This window comes from Cydia pomonella, chromosome 6 (assembly GCF_033807575.1).
Source record: "Cydia pomonella isolate Wapato2018A chromosome 6, ilCydPomo1, whole genome shotgun sequence".
Taxonomy (NCBI): domain Eukaryota; kingdom Metazoa; phylum Arthropoda; class Insecta; order Lepidoptera; family Tortricidae; genus Cydia; species Cydia pomonella.
The window spans coordinates 17,861,643-17,887,778 of record NC_084708.1 but is presented as its reverse complement, the minus strand read 5'-3'; the positions used below and the strand labels follow the sequence as shown (position 1 = coordinate 17,887,778).

General features: G+C 38.3%; 1 protein-coding gene across 1 annotated transcript in view; it reads right to left on the bottom strand.

Annotated features, from left to right (window-relative positions):
• The window catches only part of LOC133519169 (insulin-like receptor), a 121,440-nt gene that overhangs the window by 15,566 nt on the left and 79,738 nt on the right, over positions 1-26,136 (bottom strand). The window contains exons 3-12 of the mRNA XM_061853130.1: positions 17,339-17,510; positions 15,106-15,217; positions 11,387-11,521; positions 8,090-8,225; positions 4,189-4,370; positions 3,093-3,254; positions 2,444-2,600; positions 1,543-1,687; positions 878-1,089; positions 27-201 (exon numbers count right to left, since the gene is read on the bottom strand). Coding sequence (XP_061709114.1) covers positions 27-201; positions 878-1,089; positions 1,543-1,687; positions 2,444-2,600; positions 3,093-3,254; positions 4,189-4,370; positions 8,090-8,225; positions 11,387-11,521; positions 15,106-15,217; positions 17,339-17,510 — 1,588 coding nt within the window. The remainder of the gene's footprint in view (positions 1-26; positions 202-877; positions 1,090-1,542; positions 1,688-2,443; positions 2,601-3,092; positions 3,255-4,188; positions 4,371-8,089; positions 8,226-11,386; positions 11,522-15,105; positions 15,218-17,338; positions 17,511-26,136) is intronic.

Below are 26,136 nucleotides of genomic sequence, written 5' to 3'. Positions count from 1 at the left end.
GGGATTAAAGTCAAAAGAATACCAACGTGTCAGAACAGGCGTCGCGCTGCTCGTAGAGCGTGACGTTACGGTCGGTCATGATGTAGTAGAGCGAGTAGCCGAGCAGTTTGCGAGAGTCTGGGACGCAGTAGGGGTTCCAGCTGAGGACCACTCGGTCAGTCTCGAAGCGGGTCGGCACCAGCGTGAGGACTTCCTGGTTACCTGTAATGGAATGAGTTGTTAATTTGGTACTATACCGATGTCACTGATTTTATTTGTAAAATGCAAGTTCAAGAACCGAGTTGCATCCTACACCATTTTATACATACTTATGTAGGTACTATACTCATAAAACCCCATGTTAATACAAATAACTCAATCAGTTGTATGCATCGTAAACAGGAATTGAATTGAAATATGCGATGCGTGTGGTGACCGCCAATTGTTTTAATGCTCCATCTTGTAGTTGATGTGATTTGTGGCTAAAGTGTGGCATAAAGACGACACAATTCATTTTTCTCTCTCTGATCCTGCGTGTACAACAAAACTAACATAATATCCAGTCATATGAAACTTGAACTAGCATTTTTTTTAATTGTGTTGTCCCCCTTTCTTCTCGTACTCAAACACTACACAATTAAAAAACTAAAAAAAGATAGTTCGATATTACTCAGTAAGGAAAATGTGAGTAGTAATAGCGCGACTCTGGTAAAATTATGTACTTTCCGCATATATTACAAATAACTATACTGAAACACACCCAACTTGTCAGTAGAAAAAGACGCAAAATTATCTTTTTCTATGGGAAGTCAACTCTTCGCGCATACATTTTTAAATATTTACTGCCTTTTTCTACTGACAAGGTAGCTGTGCCGGAATACATTTCATATGTACTTACAAAACGCCTCATCGCCGTTATCGTTTTCTATATTGGGTTCGTTCTTGTAGGGGATGTTTTTTAACATATTGATCTCACTGGGGCAGAGTTTGGGGTTGAACTGGATGACCACCTTCCCCCTGATCTCTAACGTCTTGTTTTCCGCCTTCCGCTTCTCCCAGTCCCACAGCAGTTCCAGGTTGCGATTGTTGTATATCGTTAACGCTTCGGTACTGAAAAAATACACATGCGTTATAGGTGTTTTGAAATGCAATGATTTAAATGGTGTCAACGAATTTGAAGATGTGCGTACCGCATTACACTGGACGGACAAATACGTTTCAATAATTGTCGACAAATTTTACTAACCAAATCAGAGTTTGCATCCAACTAAATATAAACTCTCTTAAGACATTGCAGGAATATATTTACGTAGATGAAAATATGCGTAGATATAAATATTTATTATTATGTAAAATTTTATAAATTTAGTCAACGCTCGTACTCTGGTCGTAATTAGCAGACTACAGAAAATGTATACATTCTGGTAAGTCTGCTCGATATTTTTGAGAAACATCAAAAAAATTAAAGGCAACGGTTGGTAAATCGCCAGCCGGCCGAAGATTACTCAAACATCGCCAAGCCGCTCAAGCATCAACACGATGTAGCCACTTCAACACCCTCACCTGTTAGCTTTAGGATTGGCTATGATCCGTTCGATCTTGTCCAGGAACATGAGCGACACCAGCGGCATAGACTGGAAGATTTTGAGCCGTCCTCGGATCTCACGGACGTCGCTCATTGCCGCCTCGAGGGTAGCCACGATGTTGCCTGTGACAAAATAGTACTTTAGCAAGTATTCATCAAAGATCTGACATTAATGTTAAAAATGCGACCAAACTTGAACGTTAACCATACGTTTTGGTACATTCAAATAGCTGTTAGCGGCCACTATGAAGCTTAAAAATGGTCACATATCTTCATTTGTAGTCTTGCCTCTTTCGCGCTCATGAAATGTTCATATATGCATGTGATGGCTTCCCTTTTGCACACTTCAAATATCTTTAAGCGTAACTGTCATTGTAAATCTGGTATTTATTGATATTTTTAACCAATTTTTTATTTTTGTTCATCGATTATTCGGGAGACTAATAAACCGATTTAGAAAATTATTTTTTGTTTGTAAGGATGCTTTTATGCCATTGTCCTATTACTATCAATATAAGTAGTTGCTATCAGAAAGCATCACTTCTAATGAAGACTAAACTGTTTTGTGCAGTCGGTTCTTTTCTGTTAAAGATTCATCTAGCGAAATCCCATAACAAAACATAAAGGTCGCGGGTTGTATGGCATTATCATTTTATCACTACAATGGACCACTCGCAATGGAATAAACCCATTTGGTCCATGACACTATGTGTTAGGCGGTTCGCGGTACATAGGATCTCCACGCAGTTTCGGTGTGCGAGCGGGACATCGCTATTTACATGAATAGGTCTGTCTCGCCCACACATCGCAGCACGTGCGGATCCGCATCAGTGTGATAATCGGGTAACATCTGTAAAGGATTTGAAGACAGGGTCTCACCGGTGGCCGGCAGCGAGATGGTGAGGTCGCCGTTGATGATGGTGCAGCCGCGGAAGCGGTCGGCCGCGGCGGCGGAGTCGATGTTGCCGCCGCTGCACTGGCGGCTGCAGCCCGACGCGGGGCAGCGCACGCACTCCGCCCGCCGCGTGTCGCCGGACTGTGGGGAACGGCCAGTTCTTAAGAGGGAGCGTAAGCCCAGGAAAATTACAAGGAGACAGAAGATACGGCGCGCCGCGCGAACTTGCGATGGAACATATGGCCATCGCCTAACTTTTTACTTGTTACTTCAATTACTCTAAAAAATATACTTCTGTTAAAAATTTTGCTCGTAAGATCCAGATCTTAACTCTGTATCTTTAGGTATTTAAATAATCCCTCCTCCTCTCCTTAAGCCACTTGAGAGTAGAAGATCAAATAATGTAGGTTAAAGTCAGATCCAAGCTATTTTGTATTTGTTTGGTTAACCAATAAATGTTATAACTACCCGAAAATGTATAAATTGTTTGTTTACTTTTATTTAAATACCTAAAGTTACAGAGTGTAAACCAGGACTCAAAACTACTAGTTCAGGATCTAAACTTGTAGTTAGTAGTATGTAATTATTGTCTTCGTGTAATGGGTACGGCTGAAGTACATCAATGACAGATACCTCCTGGAATCCGCTCGGACAGATGTAGACGCATTTCGCACCCTCTTTTGAGTCGTTTAGCGTCTTGTACGCCAGGATGTTGATCTCTTGCCGGTTGCTGGCGTCGTCGTTCAGCGGCTTCATGGCGCGGCACTCCCACTCGCTTACGCAGCGTCGGTACAGCTGTAAGTAAATACTCGTATTATATTACATTACAAGAGATCGATCCTCAAATTCCCAGAGCTGGTACGAGTAGAGTACCCGGCACAACACTTAGGATCACCGAGGTCTCTCCCAGAAGTCGTCGGCAACATTAAGGGTCTGCTAGGCTTCTTGGTAGAGTTGGATTGGCAAGAATAGTACCGACAACTCATCACGCAATATACTGACGTCGAGTTGCGGTATCCAAGCCCACGTAAACCTATAACCCAACCGATCAATGTGAATCGAAGTGATCTATGGTCAAAAACAAATGGAATCAACGGATTTCTATAAAATCCTTTCTTTTTCAGTTCTCGAGGGAATGGTTGTCTGTTATAGTTTGATGAAGAAATTACCTTATAAATGTTCGATTGCATATTGTTGATGCATTTGCGGCTTTTGTCGTAGCTGAGCGAGTTAGTTGAAGAAATTCGAAAGTGGGGTAATTTTGAAAATTACAAATATCTACTGAACTAGAAGCACTTCAACTGTGGAAATAGTAAGCAAGATTATTGCGTTGCAGTATTGCCAAAGTATAAAGTATTTTTTTTTTAATTATCGCGCTTCAACATTAAATAACAAAAGCCTGAAACCCACATTACAGCACGAGGAGCGTAAGCGTAGGCGTCGCGTATCATAAAAGATGTATACGACGAAAAACGAGTATACGAACTGCGTAGAGTTCTGGGCATCAAGCGTCAAGTTTATGTTTTTTTTTTTTCGGTAGAAGCCATAGGAGGTTATAATTTTAAGACTAAGTTACAGGAGCAGTCATTGACGCACTTGCGGTTCTTGGCGTAGCCGAGCAAGTAGTCCTTGCACAGTCGGCACTGGTCCGGACCGGGACCGTCGCAGCTGCCGAGGCAGTGCGAGTCGCAGCAGGTCTTGTTGCCATCGAGTTTATATTAATAGTTACCTTATACATGTTGGAGGGGCAGTCTTTGACACACTTGCGGTTCTTGCCGTAGCCGAGCGAGTAGTCCTTGCACACGCGGCACTGGTCCGGGCCGGGCCCGTCGCAGCCGCCAAGACAGTGCGAGTCGCAGCAGGTCTTGCCGTCGTCGAGGCAAGAGCTGTTGCCGCAACTCGATGGGCACACTGAAAACGGAACAAATAATTTTAAATCATTCAATTATATAGCCTATATCAGAACCTCGGAAGGCCCAAAGCATTCCAATATACAATCCGTGTCAATCTAATTACAACCTTTCATAAATCACATATAGTTTCTCAAACAAACCAAATTCATAACAATTTACTATACATCAAGGTTACCATTTAAAATAGGAAAAGTTTCTAAGGTAGGCCTTACGAGGATAGAATTAGATGTGTAAATTAATGTAAAGAAACAAACTTCATAGGTCATCAGCAAATTATGTACCTATATGTATTTAACCAGTTTTAACAACCCTTTGCGATATTATGAATAATATTTGTGCCAGCCGGCACAATCTTATCGGCGCGTGACGATCACGACACGACGAATTTCATCAGCCGAGTGAAAGAAGGTGACTTGATTGTTTAAAATTTACATTTATTACGTAGGTACCTATAGGTAGGGTCTCGCATTTCAAGAGGAATAAAAAAATGAATTGAATTAGTCACAGGTATAAAAATTTTTAGTAGTGATTGCACTACCATGATGGGTAATTATTGAATTACCCACTATTGTCTTGTGAATTTTGTTATTGTGATATTTGTAAATAATGTAAGTAGGTATTAATTCAATGCCCGTGAGGCGCAAGTGCATGGCGTGTAAGTAAATAGTTTTTAAGTCTCATGAAGTGAAATGTTAATATATTTTGAAAATAATAATAGTTCTTTGTTTTACATGGGGGCAAAGTTGTTGTTTAACCGCTCGTGCTTATATTGATACCCGAGCAAACGAAAGATTCCAAAATTGAACTACGAGCGTAGCGAGTGGTTCGAGAAGTTGAATCTTGAGCGTTGCGAGGGTTTCAAGGCAGCTGGCCCTAATAACACCTAACACACTTAACACTGGTGGATTCCGACGTCCTGGTGATCTTCCTCAACAGAGCCTCGGCAGTTCGATGATATCCCCAGTGATAAATTAGTATTTTATACGTATTTCCCTTGGGTCCTCCAATAAATTGTGGTTCCTCTAATTATCTCCGGTTCGTGTGGACCATGTTCAAGGGTCTGACGGGCTTATAGCAGAAAAAACTCCAATAATATAAAATGAAAACGTGTAATCTGTCTTGTGGTAACAGGAATAATAAAAAGTGACATGCAAATTTTGAATAGACTTAATTTTCTATATGAGCGGCGGTTGGCCTCTCTGACGTTTTGCGCGTTGATTTGTGTAGGCGCTCCGTGACCCAGGTCATCATGCAAACACGAGGGTTAAACAAACTTTGCCTCCGAGTGAAACACAATATTTTTCACCACACCAACGCGAGGAAAATACTAACTATTAAATACCAAAAAAAAATCAAACCAAATCAAATACAATTTAATTTAAATAAAAATGTATCATTCAAGATCATCATTTAAAAGTCAATTCTACCAGCTAACATAAGGAAACGACTAAAAATTAGCATCTGATTTCTTTGCCCCACATGTGGATAAAATGCAACTTTCTCATTAGTTTTTGAACAATCAAAAGGGCCTTTACCAGTTGGTGTGGTGAAAAATATCTTTAACCCAAAATACCTATAGGAATGTACTACATGGGGTAACGAATATTCTTATATGACTGGGATCATTATATTCATAGGTAATTAAAGTGGCACAGATCATAAATTTAGTGTTAAAAAAGTAGTGCATTAGCATTAAAGCCACTGAAAATAAAGTCTTGTTACATAACAATCACATTCACAGAGCGTATCTGTTATGCAGCCAGAAAATCTCTTTCAAGTATAAACTTCATTTTAACTTGAAAAGCTGACCCCGCTCCGGGCGACCCCATGAATACCAATAACCCGTCGTTGTACATGTAACGTTGCAGTGCAATTTAAGTGGGAGATTTATGTAGTGCAGTTTGTTAGGCCATGCAACCAAGCGTGGGAGACCATACATGGATTTGTAAACATGCTATAAATAACGCGCGTGGGGGGAGAGCCTTAATAAACCTTTATCTTTATTTGTTACCGGACCAGTTTACAAATTAACCCCGTGATCGCCGCGGATAAAACTAAAAGACGTTTCTGGCAGACGCTTTGATAACAAAATGGTATTGCAAAAGGTATACAAGAGTTTCGTAAAATAAAACTGGCAACCGGGTAAATCTGCAGCCTGTGAGACAGCTTACTCAGCGAGCGAACAATGCGCTACGAATACAATACAACAACGTTTTCAGGATGCTGATGGGACTGCCACGTCACTGTAGTGCATCCGGAATGTTCGCGGAGCAGATCGGCGTCACTTATGCGGAGACTGGGTGGCAGTAACAATAGTATCCTGAAAACGTTAGCATGTAAGACGAATGCACCATTACTCAAGCACTAGAATAATCTACATGTGGCAGCAACAGATGTTGAGAAATGGTGCATCTAGATGGCCTAGATTTTATTTATTTTAGTGTATTATTTATTGTACTGTTTGTGTTGTCTATCTTAATGTGTCATGTGTCTATTAAATTATTTGGAAATTGTATGTCACTAACCTTAATTAATTTTAAGGTTTGGTGTACTCTACTAACACTATATGGATCTCCCGGATTCGTAATAAATATCATTTCGTTCATTATTTCCTAATGAAAGTAAACATTTTTATAATTGACCATTTATAACACGTCTTTCAACAATAATAAGGTTTATGCTTGCAAATATTAGACAAATAGAAAAAAAGATGGATGCGTTTTATGTATCAAAGGAGTATTCTTAATATCATTATTCTGAATACATTTACACCTCCAAACTTTAAACCAAAAAGCAAAGTTAGTACTTTATAATCTAAGTATTTTAAGTATATTGACAGCCGTTTGTAATTTAAACATAGTTAGTAAGAAATAGATCATAAATGATACTGTGATATTTTTAATAGTGTCGAACGCAAGTATGTCAGCTATGAGGCTATGACAGACAGTGGCAGTTAGTGTCAAACTATAAGGACCGTGCGTGTTGGAGGGACTGCCATCTTGTGGCCTGAATCGGAAGCATAAACATGTACATTTACACGTCACGTGTTTTCTTGTGCATAGTAGGTTCTGCCATCTTGTGGGCTACATCGGAACAATAACATCACATTTACGCCTCGCGCCAAAAATCTGACGGCTCCTGTGCTGCCTCCTACAGTTCATGCACGCTCCCTATACTCTGTATCTTAAGGTATTTCAATAAAAGTAAACAAACAATTTGTACATTTTCGGATACTTATACGATTTTAACCAACCAAACACAAAACTACCTGGATCTGTGACTGAGCGACCTGACTTTAACCTACATTATTTGATCATTTGATCATTAAGGAGCCATCTGAGGGTAGATTTTTATTATGTATTTCTAATTCCCGTTTCATTTTTAACCAATATTTTATCTTCTTCCGTAATAAAATGCGTATATAATTACTGTAATAGTCTGTACCATATACGCGGTGATTTTTCCTCCGGGACCAAAATCGATGATCTCCTTTTGTACTCACTAATTATATTATAATAAAATGAGCACTTCCCTTTGCCCACACGAGTATCTTCATTGAAGTAAGAGTAACAACGGTTAACTTTCCCATCAAGCAGTTCATGTTCAGTCAGCAGCAAAAATAACTGAGCGAGTGGGGAAAGTTTTGCTCTAATGTGTCTGATATCTTTACCTGCTCATTAACCTCTGCTACTGTTTCTTCCTCTGATCTCTGCTTACCTTTCTGGCAATGTTTTTCGTTCCAACACAGCAGCCGGCCGTTGTCGTCGGCGGGGCAGGAACCGGAGTGCCGCGGGTCGCGATCGCGGCCCTGGGCGTCAGGGCACAGCCCGCACAGGCGGCTGTCGTAGTTACCCTGCAACAGAAACAATTTCTAAATACTTCGTCCACTTAGAAGTCGTTAGGCAGTACTACCTGTCCCTTCAATCCTGACAGTATTCCGGTACTAATTTTTATTCCTCATTATACCCTCCTTAGGGATGATTCCCGGGACATAAAGTAACTGACATAAGTTAACTGGAACAAGCAAAGTACCTAAGCAATTTATGATCAAAGATCTAATGATATACGTATTTAAATATAGAAACATAAACACATTATATTATTACCTACCAAAGCTTGTTAATATGGACTTATTGACGGCGGGTCAGGCCAAATGTGGTCGAATTGCAGATTAAAACCAGTCAATGCCACACGCGAGCCGAAAATGCTCGCCGCCCGTGCCATACCCGAGAAGTTAAACAACTTACAAGCCAAAACAAATTAAGAACCTAACCTAACCTCGAAAACAGCCAGACAAGCCACAAAAAATACTGCGAATTAACTGAAGTTAATTACTGTAAACGTGAATTACTATTGAAAGGTGTCGGTATAAACATTATTATGTGTTAATAACAGCACTTAATGACAGACGGCGGGCTCTAAAAATGAACGTACTTGTTTTTTGCAACGCCGATTGACGAAATAATCCCACGGTCCGTGGTTGAAACAAGTTTATATAAGAATGTGCCGGCTTAGCTGTCATTAACCCATTATTGACCACATGAACACGAATTGCTCACCTATCCGCTCATGTCATTGTTTGTCCTTTTAAATTAGTTTGTATGACAGCGCTGATAACATTTGATGGAATGCTTGCGTTAAATTGTTGATTGTTTGGTATGTTACGTTTATTAAAAAGCCCAGTCATGTATTAAAAGGTCAGAGTTTGTTGAGGCGTAGTATCCTGTCCCCGAAAAACCTTTCAAGCGTTAACCTTGTGAGTGTGTAGGTAAATTCAAGCCGGAGATAAATCAAGAAGCGATTAGTTTTATACAAGGTAAGACTACAGATACACGTTTCGTCATCGGCGGGCTAATTCCTACAAAGGGAACGCGCAAATTCTGATATAAGAGCTACGGTTCTATCAGAGGTGAGCGAGGATCCGTAGTTTTCATTTATTTTCCTCGCTCAACGTGCAGTGATTCTATTGGTCCTTAAAACACATCCCTCGCTACGCATCCTCTGGTCGAAACGCAGCCTTAGATAGCTATCATTTCTAAGAATGTCACCCGGGATCCCCCGTTAAAGTAATGCCGTTGTTTTGTACATACTATAATAAATTGCTTAGGTAATGTTGTAACGGTCTAGGCACATACCAAACTCCTGCTTGCTTTTAAGGTTGTAATTATGTTTATTAAGCTCATAACTGATTTAAACGGTCACAAATAGGTAGGTAAGTAATAAACAGTACGGACTAAAGTTTCGGTGGGAAACGCAAGAAATGCAAAGAATTGCATCATTTGCATCGCTACTCTGATTCTCACCACTAGTGCAGTTTGCAAAAAAGCACTAATAGATATGGGATGATATGGGATACCTTTTTCCGGGAATCACTCCTTAAGAATATAAAATTGAGGAAAAAATAGGTGGCGACATTTATCGTTTACAATACCTAAGCTGCATACAGTAGCCGTGTGTAATATATAAATAAATAAATATTATAGAACATTATTACACAAATTGACTAAGTCCCACAGGAAGCTCAATAAGGCTTGTGTTGAGGGTACTTAGACAACGATATATATATATATATATATCGTTGTCTAAGTACCCTCAACACAAGCCTTATTGAGCTATATATATATATATATATATATATATATATATATATATATATATATATATCGTTGTCTAAGTACCCTCAACACAAGCCTTATTGAGCTTCCTGTGGGACTTAGTCAATTTGTGTAATAATGTTCTATAATATTTACTTAATTTATATATTACACACGGCTACTGTATGCAGCTTAGGTATTGTAAACGATAAATGTCGCCACCTATTTTTTCCTCAATTTTATATTCTTAAGGAGTGATATATATATATATATATATATATATATATATATATATATATATATATATATATATATATATATATATATATCACTCCTTAAGAATATAAAATTGAGGAAAAAATAGGTGTAAATAGGTGTATATATATAATATATATATATATATATATATATATATATATATATATATATATATATATATATATATATATATCACTCCTTAAGAATATAAAATTGAGGAAAAAATAGGTGGCGACATTTATCGTTTACAATACCTAAGCTGCATACAGTAGCCGTGTGTAATATATAAATTAAGTAAATATTATAGAACATTATTACACAAATTGACTAAGTCCCACAGGAAGCTCAATAAGGCTTGTGTTGAGGGTACTTAGACAACGATATATATATATATATATATATATATATATATATATATATAGCTCAATAAGGCTTGTGTTGAGGGTACTTAGACAACGATATATATATATATATACTCAACACAAGCCTTATTGAGCTTCCTGTGGGACTTAGTCAATTTGTGTAATAATGTTCTATAATATTTACTTAATTTATATATTACACACGGCTACTGTATGCAGCTTAGGTATTGTAAACGATAAATGTCGCCACCTATTTTTTCCTCAATTTTATATTCTTAAGGAGTGATATATATATATATACACAAATATGTATAAATACTTAAATACATAGAAAACACCCATGACTCATAGTGGTGATGATCCCGTGTGTGATGATTCCGCTTTGTTTTCAACTTACGTAATACGCAAATAATAGGTACAAGCGCAGGCCCAGAGCCGACAGCCCTTAATTGTGCTTAGGGTTTGCACGACGGATCTGAAATGTACGGGAAGGTCCGTGGATCCGGAGCCAGATCCAGATAATTTCATACATTTCAAATCCGGATTGCAAACCCTACTTTTGTACACAGGTTAATATCAAACATTGTTTTTTTTTTTATGTTGAATGATGTCACACGAAAGAAAAAGTGGCGAAGGCCGCCAGTGCCCAGGGCTGGAATTGAACCAGCGCCTCCTGCATTCGCAGCAGCCGTTTCAACCACTGGGCGACCCGAGTCACGGCGGTATGGGTGAAATCTTCTTAAGGCTTACGGCGCCCTTTTCTAGTAATACAGTGAAACATTGTTATGTCAAAAGCTCACCTTTATAACGTTGTTCTCAGCTCTCTCGCCCATGATCTTGCCCCAGTCTATAGTATTGACATAGCAGAGCCGGTCGTTGTGTTGGATGCGCACCGCGCCCCGCTCGATGTGCGTCAGCGACCGAAGGCCCAGGGACTGTGGACATTTATGCTTTTATAAACAAGTATTACAAGTAAATAAATACTAGGGGACCATCCTAGGGCACGTTCTAATTATGCGCTTAATTTGCGTAGGCCGTCAATAAGCGTCCAATATTATTTATAGTATTGGAGCGTTCACACTACATGGTTAGGTAGTAAGTTGCACTGCTGATTAAGTACGAACTTTTACACAAATCGAACCACCTCACAGTCAGTGGTAGGTACAATTTCCATAGCCTCGCGCAACTTCATACAAAGCGCGACTTGGCATATGAAATCGTAAAGCAAGTCGTAATATGCGTACATCTGCAGCTGCAGATAAGCGTTATGTGACCGCGGCCGGAATAACGTCCAACTTCGTCACTTGCCATAAGGACGAGATTTGTATCTGTATACGAATAACCTGACTAGGCGTCCTTATGGTAAGCGGCGAAGTGGGAGTTTTGCCGGCGAGGGTCACATAATGTTTAGATATTTGATCGGAGTACACTAAATATAGTTTTGATGGCAACTCGGAGTGATTGACCTCATTTTTTTTTCGTATATTTTATTAGTACATTACTATAGAGGACGGGAAACAAAGGGTTGTAGGCTAAGTAGATACAGACGGCCGAGCGTAGCGAGTGCTTTTCTCAAACTTGCAATTAAAAAATAAGATGATGATGATGATGATTGTTTCATGTCCTAATGTGATAGGTTATTCAGTGCGTGGGGTATTGAAGAGGCACAAAAATGAAATTATTTTGGCACTACGACGCACTCCATTACGCTTTTTTCTTCTTTTTTCTTTCTCTTTTCCGTTTTTTTCTTTTTTGTGTTTTTTTTTTTTCATTACTTGGGGGTTATTGAAAGGAGAAAGAAAATTTGATTATTTTTACGCTACGACGCACGGTTTAGGAGATACAGCCCTATAAAGATTTCTGCATGACTGAACAAAAAAACTTTATGGGGTTGTATCTCCTAAACCGTGCGTCGTAGCGCATAAATAATGAAATTTTTATTCCCCTTTGAACCCCTGAAATAATATTTAACAAACACAAAAAAAGAAGTCATATCAACATTTCATTGCAAGTTTGAGAAAAAATATATTACCTACACTTAAATATAAATAACATCCTTTTCAAGCAGTTTTAATGGTATCGCGGAGTCAAAGGCGGATGCATATTACTATTTCAACTTGCTATACCGTGGTGTTGCATCCAAAACCCATCACTGTTCATCATCATCACGCATAATAGAGATGTTTGCCCTTAACGGAATGTGTAAACCTGCAAGATCACTAACTTCCTATCCTCTTCCTTCTTTATTTATTTTTACCCGTAGTTGAAAAAAAACAGATAAGGACAATAGGTCAGTAATTAGAAACATAACGGCACTTGCGGTTGGGACAATACAATAACAAAACTTGCTCGGGTTTGCGGGGTTTCCCCGAATAACGGAAATGGTGTGACCATTTTTCTATTGATTAGAAGTATCGATCGATAGTGATTTCCACTGAAATTGTTCGCGATACCTACAGTGGATTTTAAATAATTAAATATCTTACAATTTATAGTTGCATTTTCAGACAGTTTATGTTATCTAATATTATTGATATATTATGTATTATATTATTATCTCCTTGGATTTCACGGGCCTATAAATCCCGGTCTTTTGATAGGCTTGCGTGGGGATATAGATCCAACACGTAGAGGCCCCTTGGAGAGCTTTAATGTCATGTATAACGCCTGCTACAATCCGTTCACAGGCCCAACAATAGACACCCATGAACCGGTCGCAGCAGGCATTGGGACTATTGTAGTAAAAGTGAACAGTATAACGGTCTATTACGGATTGAAGTTTGGGAGGACAATGAGACTGGGTTATTGCAAAGAGGTCCGGACACCTGCCATAACAATGTTTTCACTAGTTATCGAGGCAGGCGGTGACTCGCCGCCCACTAGATGGGCCCCTGAAAATGCCGTCGTGAAGACGACCAGGAGCAACACCGGTGTGAGCGGCTCAGGGGTGTCGAGAGGTGTACGCCGCTTTCTACTCAGTGGCTGATAACAGCCACTGTGCCAACTCGCGTCTTATGCAAGTTTTCACTTCCACCCCAGGAGCATTTAGCTCTAACGACTCCTCTCTGGACGGCCAATGAAGGCAAGCCAGAGCTGAGAGTCCTGCGGGTCCCCTTGGAGTCTACTCCGACCGACGAAGACACGTCGGAGACGGAGACCCTGACCGACTCTCGGGAGTACTCGGGTCCGTGGGGTCGTTACTCCCCAACAGCTCGCCACAAGCTGCCCTGCGGATATTATTATTATTATTAGATAACATAGTAACAAAGTGCAGGTAAATTTTAAATTTGGCCGGACATCGAAAAAATGTGAAAACTAAGGTAAAACGACCTAGTTGATACACCGAATAGCCTGTCTTTTACCTATAAAATAGAGTGCCTGGGTTCGAATCCCTTTTAGAGCAAAATATACATTATTCGTGTAATAATATATATTGATTATTTTATACCTGAACAATAAGGGCTAATTAAGACGGACCGTGAACTCGCATGCGAGTTTAGTAACATTGCGGACTATTTATTTATTTATTTTATTTAATCTTTATTGCACATAAGAAAACACACTGTGCAATAGGCGAATTTAATGCCGTAAGGCATTCTCTACCAGTCAACCATTAGGCAAAGCAGATAAGTTGTAGGCGGTGCAAAAACATGAGCTATAGATGATACAATTAGGTACATGTACGAACACAATACAATCATAAGAAACACATAAACATACATATATACAAATAATATTGATACAAATACATATACTATTGATCTACATCCAATTAAGTCAACCGATCAAACACCGCAATGTAATGAAACTCGCATGCCAGTTCTCGCACCGTCTAAATAAGCCCTAAGTCTTCAAGTGTTATATCGTCATCAAGCATTCACATAACGGAAGTCTATCGAGCTTACTGTGTGCATACGTTGATTTTTGGGTAAGTAACTAGTGGGTTTTTAAATATACCTAGACAATAGAGAAATAAGAAGTACATGGAATGCTCACTCCATACATCAGTTTTGGTACCAAAACGCTTATTATTTTCGTAGTCGACATCGAGTAGCGAAACTCTCAGTACTGCTACTCGACAATAGGTATCGCGGCAAACAAAGTCTAATGCTCAATGATTTTCAACTAATATTATAACCAGAGTAAGCGTAGGAGTTGAAAATAGAGCTCCGGTTACTTTGGTTATAATAATATAAGCGTTTTGGTACCAAAACTGATGTATGGAGTGAGCACTCTATGTACTTCTTATTTCTCTATGCCTAGACTAACAAAGTTAGCGCTAATATCGAGTATATGAAAATTTAAATTATTGATGAAATCCCTAGATTTGTTTAGTGAATTTAGGAAATCTGCTTACAATAACGAGTATTGTCGATTCACTGAACACATGTTTTTTGTTCGAGTAAATTCATAAATGACATTGTCGAAATCGTGAAACGTGCTGCTTGGTCAAGCAATACGAACCCATGAGAGTGTCAGCGGCAAGTCACCCGTCGGTATAGTACACATGTATAATTACCACAAGGTTCTCATTATCAAAGATTACGACTGAGTAGTCTTTGTACAGCTGCAGCCCGCGGACCACGGACAGGTTGGGGAACAGGTCACCGAGGTTGCCGACGTGTTGCAGTCTGTAAACAAGCGGAAAATTGATAAACAAAAACTTAAAACTCTTTATTGATAAATAGTTCGTTTTTTTTTGCATTAGAAAAAATTTAAACAATCTTGACGTGTCTTTTTATAGAAAAACGCTTTAACCTTTTGATCGCCAAAAACACCTAAAGGCGTCCTATAGGTGTTATGGCGGACGCTTTCAAAGTAACCTTCACACTTTCGAGTAAGGTTTACATTTGCTCCCTTGGGCCCGGGATTTTGGCGTTTGAATGATGTTTGTTTGTGACATAAAGCGTTGAAACGATAAAAAAAAATAGTTTATTTTACTTATGAAAGCAAAAGAATGTAAAATATCGTATATGATTTATAATTATAACATATTTGCTGTGACTTAATTTTCAAAAGTGGTTTTTAATAAAAAGTCACATCTACCTTCTTTCTAATGCTAAAAAAAGACTTAATATCATTATTACGTTAGCACAATGCGGATTAGGGACTTCACACACACCAATTAATGTATGTTAGAAATGTAGATTTTCTTATTGGAAAACACTCGAAAGTGAATTTTACCACAACAATAAAACCTAGATGGATAGATTTTTCGCCCTCGTTAGGTTAGGTTAGAAATTTAAATTACATCATTACTGTACAATTTAACGGACTACCGCGAAAACTCGGGCAAACTAATTATTTTATAAATGAATCTCAATTTGATCGAATTTCCGTTTCATACGCCCCAATTTTGTAAATTTCGTCGAAATCTCTAGAGCCGATTTTGAGAAATTATTAACAAAAATTCAAATGTATCTGGCGAAATATGATGGAATATTTGCCGCTACTATCAAAGTTTATCAGCGGCATTTAAGATACATATAGACCTAACCATGTGTGCTGAATGTAAAGTCCTATCTATACTAGAGCGACATCGTCTACCACAGCAATCACAAATATGATGAGAGTCCGGGGGAGGAGGTTTGGTAGGTGTAGAGTCTTTTCCTTTTCCATCCAGTTCTTGCCATGTTTCTGTGCACCCGCTTTAAGGCCTTTGAGGTCTCGATGCCACCATGGTCTCATCAATTGAAGACAAGCATATCAGTCAAAGATTTGAACTGCACAAAACACTTATAAAATAGACCTATATATTACTTCGTAAAGACCGGCCTTACGAGCACTCCGAATGGGGTCGACACATGGGTGTCAAAATCGCATTTGGTTACACCGCTGCGCTCAGTCGTGTGGCGCATTGCGCAGTGAAAAGATGTCACGCAGCATAACACAAAAATGCCTAATTGCGTTGTAAAAGGTTGTTAAAACTATTATAAAACGTATAAGAAGAAAGATGGGATTTCATATCATCGGTAAGTAATTTCCAATTACGTTTATTTATTACTTAAAACGAATTTTGAACGATAATTTTATTTCATTCTCACGCGCAACCGATGTTCGCTCGTACGTCATGACACTAATGCATTAACCTTGTAAGGACGTCATTTCTCTTTGGAAGTTATTATGAAATAAAAATGCATTATGCGTTATTTACATTATATATGGATAAATATAAGTACTTAATATGATTGGTAGGTAATCATTATATAGTATATAATTACCGAAATTAAAGTATTACCTGTCTTATAGAGTTATTTCCCGTTTCTTTTACATAATGATTAATAACATTCAAAATAACAAGAACACGGGTTTGTTATTGTTTTATTCGTTGACTTAGGTATATATTTATTCTTATCATGTATAAAACTTATAATTAAACGTAGGTAAAAGTATAAAAGTCCATAAATCCATATTATGCGTTTGAACCAGTGGATCGTCACTAGACACGGACACGGGCTCATGCTGTTTTATAAGTTTTCTACATTATGTCACATTAATACTCGTACATTTTAATACAAGAAATACAATATTATCGTTCCGTCTGTGGCGCGCTTAAACGTAACCCGCGTAGCGTTAGCCTTGTATGTACGCCCGTACAAAGTTATCGCTTCGAGCGCTTGGTAGGCGGGAATGGCTGTATATGGGCGGTGCTCATGCTCACGTGGTTCTACTTCAAGGCCGCAATGGCAATTCGTATGCAAGGGCTTATCCCTAGTTTATATCTGTGACTTATAAAGACAAATAGGTCCCACCTATAGATCAGGATGTAGCCGGTGACCTCGTACAGTTCGGGAAAGGTCATGTTGTAGTATTTGGAAGAGACATGCTCCATCAGGACGATGCTGAGCTGTCCCTCGATGATGCGGCAGCCTTTCAGCTTCTGCATGGACTCCGGGTTGTTCCTTATGTCCATTGATTGACATACTATAACAAAGAAAGGAAAGTTTTAGTTAAAGTAGAAGTATAGCATCGGAATGAGGATTGTTTTGACTGTATTTTTCACCTGTGATGCTATTGAAATGAATCAGGTAATGGTGGTACCTCTAAATAGTCTTAGAGGTAAGCCAGTCATTGAAAACAACAGACAGTTGTTAGTAAGAAAACCCAAAAAAAATCCTATAAAAAAGTCATACGCGCTATAAGGCCTGTGCATACCGCATGCGTGCGAGTAGACGTGTACGTGAACATGCGCGTTGTAATATGCATATCCTGATGAGACGGCACACCGCTTGCGTAACTTGTGCGTGTGCGTAACTCCTGTAAACGCCATCGGCCGCTTACAGCGTCACGTTACGCTGCGTCACAATGCTTACTATAGATAAGTACTGTTGTGGTCTCTTACACGCGTCAACGTTGACGTCTTGACGTCGTACGCGGCATCCAAACGCTTTGCGTCGCGTCTCTAGTTATCCCGAACGATTGCAGCGTTGAAGTTGTGTCCATCGTCACATACAAAATGACATTTTTCTTCAACTTATATGGGTCTAGGACGTCTTTTTGATGGCAATTTTGTTATACCTCCCTGCACGAAACCTACATTATATTTGAATTGCTTTTGATGAACACAAATACATTACATTATTCAGTAAATTTTGAATTGTTATCTTTTAAACTTTTTTTTATCAAAATTACATCCTTCTTTCTTTCTCTTCAAAAATATTTTATGCCGAGTTGTGTTTACTTTTCCTCGTATAGTGGTTCTGTGCTTCTTCTTCCAATAATAAAGAAACCGTAAGAAATGGTTAAAACGTCCATTATTACAAAATTACACACTGTACCGCACATGACACTCGTATCAACGTCAGCGAAAAGTTGTCGTCCACTGTGGACGTATTGACCGCCGACGCTTTGGGTTGCGTTCAGACGTCGATCGGAACGTTGACGCTAACGTCAGACGTCGCGTATAACATAAAATAGGAGACCATAGCCTTAGCGCACGTGCACATGCACGTATAAGCACACGCAGCCGGTGTTGTCTGACTTTTATTACAACCAAAGTAGTGTATATCTGTAATTTACATAGAATAGCATGAAATAACAATGTGCTAAGGCAAAAAAGTCATGAAGTTTATCTGTCTGCATGTTCAGTTGTAATTCAGCAATAGTCGCACTACACGTGCAAAGCCAGTTTTTAGGTTTTGGGAGCGCTGTTGTTTGTTACTAGGTACTGCTGATGTAAATGTTTTGTTGTTTTCCTACTGGTTCTAAAACTGGTTTCTGTTTATTAAGCTGTTGCATTTTAAATTCGCATTCTTTCTATAAAACAATGCGCCTCATGTTTCGAGACAATCACTCAATTAATCGTCTAGCAAATCGATTAAGTACTTGTGTCGTTTTATCAAATTATAATTAACAACTTCATCATAGGGTGTTGGGACACAAAAAATGAGTTTTTATTTATTTATTAGGATTAGAACCTACCCATAAATACTCATCATAGTAAAAACCGAGTTATTCATAAATATTTCCGACAATTAAGTACAGTCAGCATGGAAAGTAGCATATCAGAAGTATAAGTATATATTACTATTATCTAATAGCTGGATAGAAAGAGATATGTAGAACAATTAGATTGTGGCAGATACTTTAGGTGCGTAGTCTTATCCGCTATCGTTGATGCTGACTGTACCTTCTTAACCGCTTCCTCTCTAACTTTTTAGCTGGTAGAGTATAAAAGTCAGTGATCGGAACTATAGGAGTAAAACTTTAACAAAACTTGTTAAGCGGACATAAAATAGTGCATACAGCCCTAAAAACATTCATGTCCATAGGGATAGGAATAGTATAGTACTTACAGCCATAAAAATATTTACATTCATAGATATTCGAATATGTTTAAGGCTATAAGCACTTTTTTTACGTCCGCTTGATAAGTTTTGTTAAAGTTTTACTCCCATAGTTCCGATCACTGATAAAAGTCCACTAAAATTATGTCTAATTGTCATGAGTGCGCAGACTGTTTTACTCTATAAAATACTAAATTCAAAATAAGAAATCCCTTCCTTAATTGAAATTGTATACGTCGATGTCGAACATGTTATGCTCGTAATATGTTCATTAGACGTGCTTGCAGACTTATGAATGAATGTGAAAAACTAAAAGATTTTGATATTTTTAATAGTAGTATAATATATTTGAATAAAATGTTCCAATGATTAGCAATACAATTGGCCACTGTTCTAAACGTTCGTACGTTAAATTTTACAACGTGTATATCCGGAAGACCGAGTTTTGCTCGGAAAACATATAAAAACTCAAAAGGCGCGTATTCCCGGAAATAAGATCGATTTTTCGCCTCCGAAAACGCCTATATAGCAAAGTTCATCGAAATCGTTAGAGCCGCTTCCGAGATCCCCGAAATATATATTATGTATATACAAGAACTGCTCGTGTAACGGTATAAGATTTGTAACTATATAGATTGTAGGTATTTCTCTACTTTTAACTCATACTCGTAGTTAAAATTTATGTGTAGGTACGAGTATATCGTATTTAGCACATTTACAATACAAGGAAACTGGTAGGTCTTATGTTTATTTTTATACACATTTTTGTATATGACCGTTTGTTTTTCAATAAATAAATAAATAATACTTATCCGTGGAATCAACCTTACTCGACAAATTTTACGTTGCCTTATGGCAAAAAAGCTAAGTTAAACTTTTCCACGGATGTTTATAAAAACATCAGTGACAAGTCAACGAAATGAAATTTGGCCTTATACGTATAAATAAATGTAAACAATGTGTTTTAACATTTTCGGGTACATGAAACATTTATCAGTTAACCAACCAAATAGAAAACTGCCTGGATATGTTCCTCATCGTTCTAGCTTTAACCTTTTTCGTTTAATCGTGTAAATATCTGGGAGACCGAGCTTTGCTCGCAAAACATATAAAAACATTTTTGAGTTTTTATATGTGTCTCCGTCAAAGGCTCCAATTGCTAAATATTTAATTTCATTTTAGGTTCTTTACTAGGGCGAAGTAATAGCATATATTACAAAACTATAGTCTGTTAAACAACTATGTCAGTAGAAAAAGACGCGAAATTTAAATTTTCTTTGGGACGATAACCTTTCGCGCCTACATTTTATTTCATTTGCCGCTTTTTTATACTCGCGAAAATGGATTGACAGACTATAAATTACTATTGATTAATCAAATCAGCCCGATAATATTCCTATTAAGAGGCTGTCAACACCCAATGTCCTTGAAATTGATGTTACTTAAACAGTTTTTTAAAAAAGACTATTTGTTTTAGTCAACTAAGAAAAATATATGTTCATATTAATTATATTTCAAAGACCGTGGTTCACGATTGAACGAAATCGGCTCGATAGAAAATAATTGCAAAGATTGGTCTTAAAATCACAATTAAACGGTTTTATGTCTTTATTGTTTTGACTTATGGGTCTGCAATTAAAATCACAATTTCAAAACATTTATATCTATTTAAACCGTGGTTGAGTAAAATATTACACTAATAATCCACTTTTTTTTTATTTAAATATTTTTCTTTTTATTCCCTTACCCAGGCCCAGTAACATGCGACATCTCATTTACTCCGATACAAATAGACAGTGTGCGCGCTTTAAGTATTGACAGCCTCTTAACAAAATGGCAAGATTATAGCAGCTTCTTTGTTACGTTGAATATGTAATATAAGTAAGTATCGTAGTAAAACTTCTGTAAGTTTTGGCACATCGAGTTAAATTGACTTGAAGAATTTTCTTTCCCAATAAAATATTTAGTTCTGGTTTGTTTACATTCTTTTATCCTCGTAAGGCCCAAGGTCCTACCTATAGGACTTATTCAGTTCGATGAAATTTAAATCATATTTAATTGGAACAGAGTTGCATTTGATTTGTTTCATTCAATTTTCAAACAAAATAAAATCAACTGTATTCCCTGCACTATAGGTTCAAATTCTAGTGGCAAATTTAGGATTTTTCATTTCTATGGCTGGGCCTTAGGAGGTTAAATACCTAAATATACAAACTAGCTAGGTAAATATTATCCACTTATGTTTATGGCCTTAAAGCTCCAGCTCAATTAAATGAGTGAAGTACAATAAGCACATGCTCCTATGTGGTCCTCGCCTGCAGCGTTCATTAGCCCGACGGTGGGAGGCCATTAGCGGCAAACGGCTCGTTCGCAAAAACAATAACAAATTAATCACTCCTAATTGAGGAATGTGACGAGTGAGATAGATAACCATAGAATACTTCTAGATAACAGTTATGTGGAGAAGTGACAGTTCTCAATTACTGAAGTCATTTGTTTCTTTTCGGTTTCCCGCCAGTTCAGCTTCAGGGCTGTATGTGTGTCTACTTAAAACTTTCCCATTAACAAAAATATTGAATCTCATGAGTCCGAAATTGCCCTCCACGATAAGTATAGGTTGACCTTCTCTATTTAGAAAGCGCTTTTATATACTTTTGTCGGTACCTCCCACAAAATCAAACCCCTGAAGCCATGTAAACACGAATATAAGCGTGAAAGTGTGTAAGGCATGAGAATTACTAGGTTCGCGTTACCCATATCAGGGTTATTAGGCGTTGTTATGCGTAATAAATATCCATAAGAGGCGAAGACATGGGTGCAAGGTCATATAACTGCGTAGTTCCGGATCCTCATGGCTACGCAGTACGCGGGGTGTCCAGCGCGCATGCCCAGAAGTCTTATTCCCCTTGACTACCAAACGTAAGCTAAATCCAACGCTTGATGGAACCAGAAAATGTGCACTGTTTGATTACCCATATTTTTTACAGAAACAGAGCCCCTTTTTAAAATGGTTGGCATTAACGAGATACTGGCCTGCACTCGCTAAGCATTAAATACATGGCAAGGACCGCTCGCATCGCCCCACAAAATGGCGATTTCAAAGTAAACAAACAAATGGTTGGAGTTGGACCAAGCTCTAAGACTTAGCTAATGAAGTTACACCGCGATAAAATCCTTTGCAAACTCACGATTAAAATTATAGGTACAACCTATTTGTATATCTACATGAGTTTCATTTGTTATCATCAGTACCCCTAGTGTAAATAATTTCGATTTCGAAACGTGACGTACGCGTTTGCGTTAAGTCTCATTTTGTATGGGTTTTTGAACAGCGCGCCAAGCGGGACGTTTTGGAAAGTCAAAAATCTCATACAAAATGACACTTAACACAAACGCGTACGTCACGTTTCGCTGTCGAAAATATTTACACTAGGGGTACTGAACTACTAGAGTTACTAGTCTATTAAACTTAGGTACTATAATTATATGAATCATGTACTACTATGTATAATGTATCATAATAATAATGATTCATTCAACCATTTTGTTGCAATGTATATCTATATAGGAAACCATTAATATGTAGTAATTAATCAGTCAACACATTAGGTACTTCCGATACCTATTCTCCATCGTGAATGAATAACGATGACAAGATAAATATGCAATAGTAAACACAAGTGGTAGTGTGTAGTAGTTTAGTTTGATTATCAAACAGACGCGATCTAGACACAAGCGATATCCAGCATCAACACCGTAGAACGGAATTCGGAGACAGCAATACGAGACGAGACGCGCGTTGCGTCTCTTTTCCGCTGCTATCCGTAGTAATTCTGTGATAAACAGACTGCAGGGACGCGGGGGGCAGAGCAAGTGCACCGAGCGAGCGCGGGGAGGGGTCCACTCGGTGCATTGCCTACGATGCAATGCAAATGAACTCTGCCGCATAGCCGCGCCCGCTCCGCGCCCCGCAAACCTTCGGTTCGGCCCAATGGTTATTTATAGACTTTGGAATGTTATTGTACTCATGTGCAGACTAGTGATGTCTATTGATGACTATCGCTGCTTGCTCGATATACATTGCGCGGCGTTTTGCTGTAGCTGTTGATATGTTTACTACCTATAAGAAACTACAAGTGTGTACAAACAAATCTGTTTGTAGTTGTAAATTTAAACTATGTAGACTATTCAGAAAACATTCTTAAAGTAGATACTTTGAATAGAATGAAATTCGAATAAATCATCAATCAATGTTCGCGTTGGAGGCTCTGCCATCTTATGGCCTAAATCGGAAACATAAACGTGTTAATTGACACTTCACGCCAAAGCATGTGCTGCCATCTACCGTTCCCGTACGTTTTCTTGTGCATAGTAGGTTCTGCCAACTTGTGGGCTACATTAGAAGCATAAACTTCACATTTACACCTCGCGCCAAAATTCTGACGGGCCGTGCTGCCCCCCTACAGTTTATGCACGCTCCCTATAGTCAGACAACCATGCATGATAATGATAATATATTGTATTCATAGAAGTAGGTATTTTAAAAATAATTACAACGACTTCACGCCATCCATTGCAGTGCTCCCATTCATCGGAATCCAACTTGAAGTAGGTAGGTACGAGTACAAGCTTTACAACCTATCATTCATTCATATTAACCGCACAAGGATTGCGTCATGGTGGCGTTACGCACAATTATAACAGTGACTGCAATGAACATCACATGTATGTTTTTATCTGAAGTACCTACGGAGTGCTACTTAATTGATCGAGTGAGATAATTACTATCATAATTCTTCAAGTGCTTATGTTACATTGTTAGCTTACTACCGTCTAATTAATTTGTTTTGCAATACTTATTATGTGTGTCAGTGGATCTTTTGTAATGATTTTTTTATTCATATTTGCTGCTAAAAGTACTTGTATTCTAGGCGGAGTCACGATATCGACAAAACAGCTCATTCAAAGAGACTAAAGTTACCGTACTCACTACCTACCTACATTTACTAACAAAATATATTGATTGCGCTTACTACGTCGCTACTACAACCTGCCCCCACCCTCTCCTACCCCTACCACGAGACCGCGGCAAACCACACCGTTCCGCTAAACAATACTATGCACTTCAGCGTGCTTCGAAAGTCGCTCCACTCCAGTCCAAACAACTTTCCTGTCAAGTACAAAACCGTGCCGTAAATCGCAATAAATGTTCAGATAATGTTTGTTTATATAAATATGATTTATGTTACAGGCACTTGAAGCATTAAGTATAATAAACAGAGATGATCTTGATCAAAGATGTACCAGGTATATTATACCTACAATATTTATAAATCATTGAATGTTGTTGAAATGAAATCGTATGAATTATATTACACTGCCTTGAGGCCCTTTAATTATCTTAAATTAAACAAACACAGCAGTCCAAACAAGGCATTATCCTCTTGAATTATTTCTGGCCCTCACTGCGCAGTTACGGAAAAGCGTTTGGTTAATGTATTGCGGGGGTATTGTAAAGTTTCGCGGTAGGGGAAGGCTGGAATCCGAGTCGCTTACGTTTTACGATCATTTTATAAAATTACAGTCATTGAGGTCGGGCGCGGCTCGGGTAAACAGGTTGCGTCACAGCCCGCCACACAACGCGGCGTGCGATGCACCGACCGTGTTTTTCCCGTTGCATAGAGATTGCATGGCTCAGAATGACCAGTGTAAATGTAACCTCGAAGTTCTTAACAATTATGAGAGTGTATATCTGGTTCCCTCGAGTCGTCCTGCCTTTAAACGAGCAAGCGATTGGCACAACATTGCTGCTACGCGATGCACGTCGCGTCAGAGCGTTTTGCACTCGAGAATTACGCGGATGGCTACGTGGAACGTTGTAGGTAACTTAATGTTATATGAGTTATATCGTAAAAGCGTGTGAGGTTTCATACCTACTACTGCCAACTTCGTTTGAAGTCTGAATGAAATTTCAGCGAAATGAAAACCACTGTGGATTTCTTTATACTCCGCGGTTCTTATAAATATCACATGCAGGTAAAAAATAATTTATATAAACATTAGAGATAGAGAGTAAAATCATATGTTTATTAATGTTTACAACAGCTTATTTTGTACTTAACCTATAAGTACAGTAGGTTTCAAAAGTACAAGTTATGAATGAAATCTTTCATAAATTGTCCATGCAAATTAGAACCTGATGTTACATATAACCGCCAAAATTGCAGCTAGAAGAATCGAGATATATATATATATATATATACCCGGGCATTTCAATACCTAAAATTTATGTTAAAATTGGGAATATTTATATTATCTCTGTTCTGAATCACGAGCTTTTTCCATTTTTACTGAGAAACAAAATGTCCAAAATGTAATATTCAAGTTGGGGGTACAACTTGAAATTGATATGCTACGCCTATAACTAATGTAGTAGAATAAGGTAGAGCAAATCCATCATAACGCGTGTGACGCACTCAGTACACTAAGGGTTCAGAGAACACAAACGGTTTTTATGTGCGTAATATTTTAGGATTTTAGGGAATAAAGCTAATGTGACCGGAACTGACCGTATGCCTTAAGGAACAGCAAGTGAACACTTAAGGCAAATAGAGACGGACTGTATGGGAACTGCACGCCGACGTTGCAGTTGGTGTGCAGTCGGCGTGCAGTTCCCATACAAATTACAGAAGGGTTGCAGTCTTACTTTTTTAGACTAAATACATTGTATGTAGTTATAATATCACCAAAACGTATATCTCAAT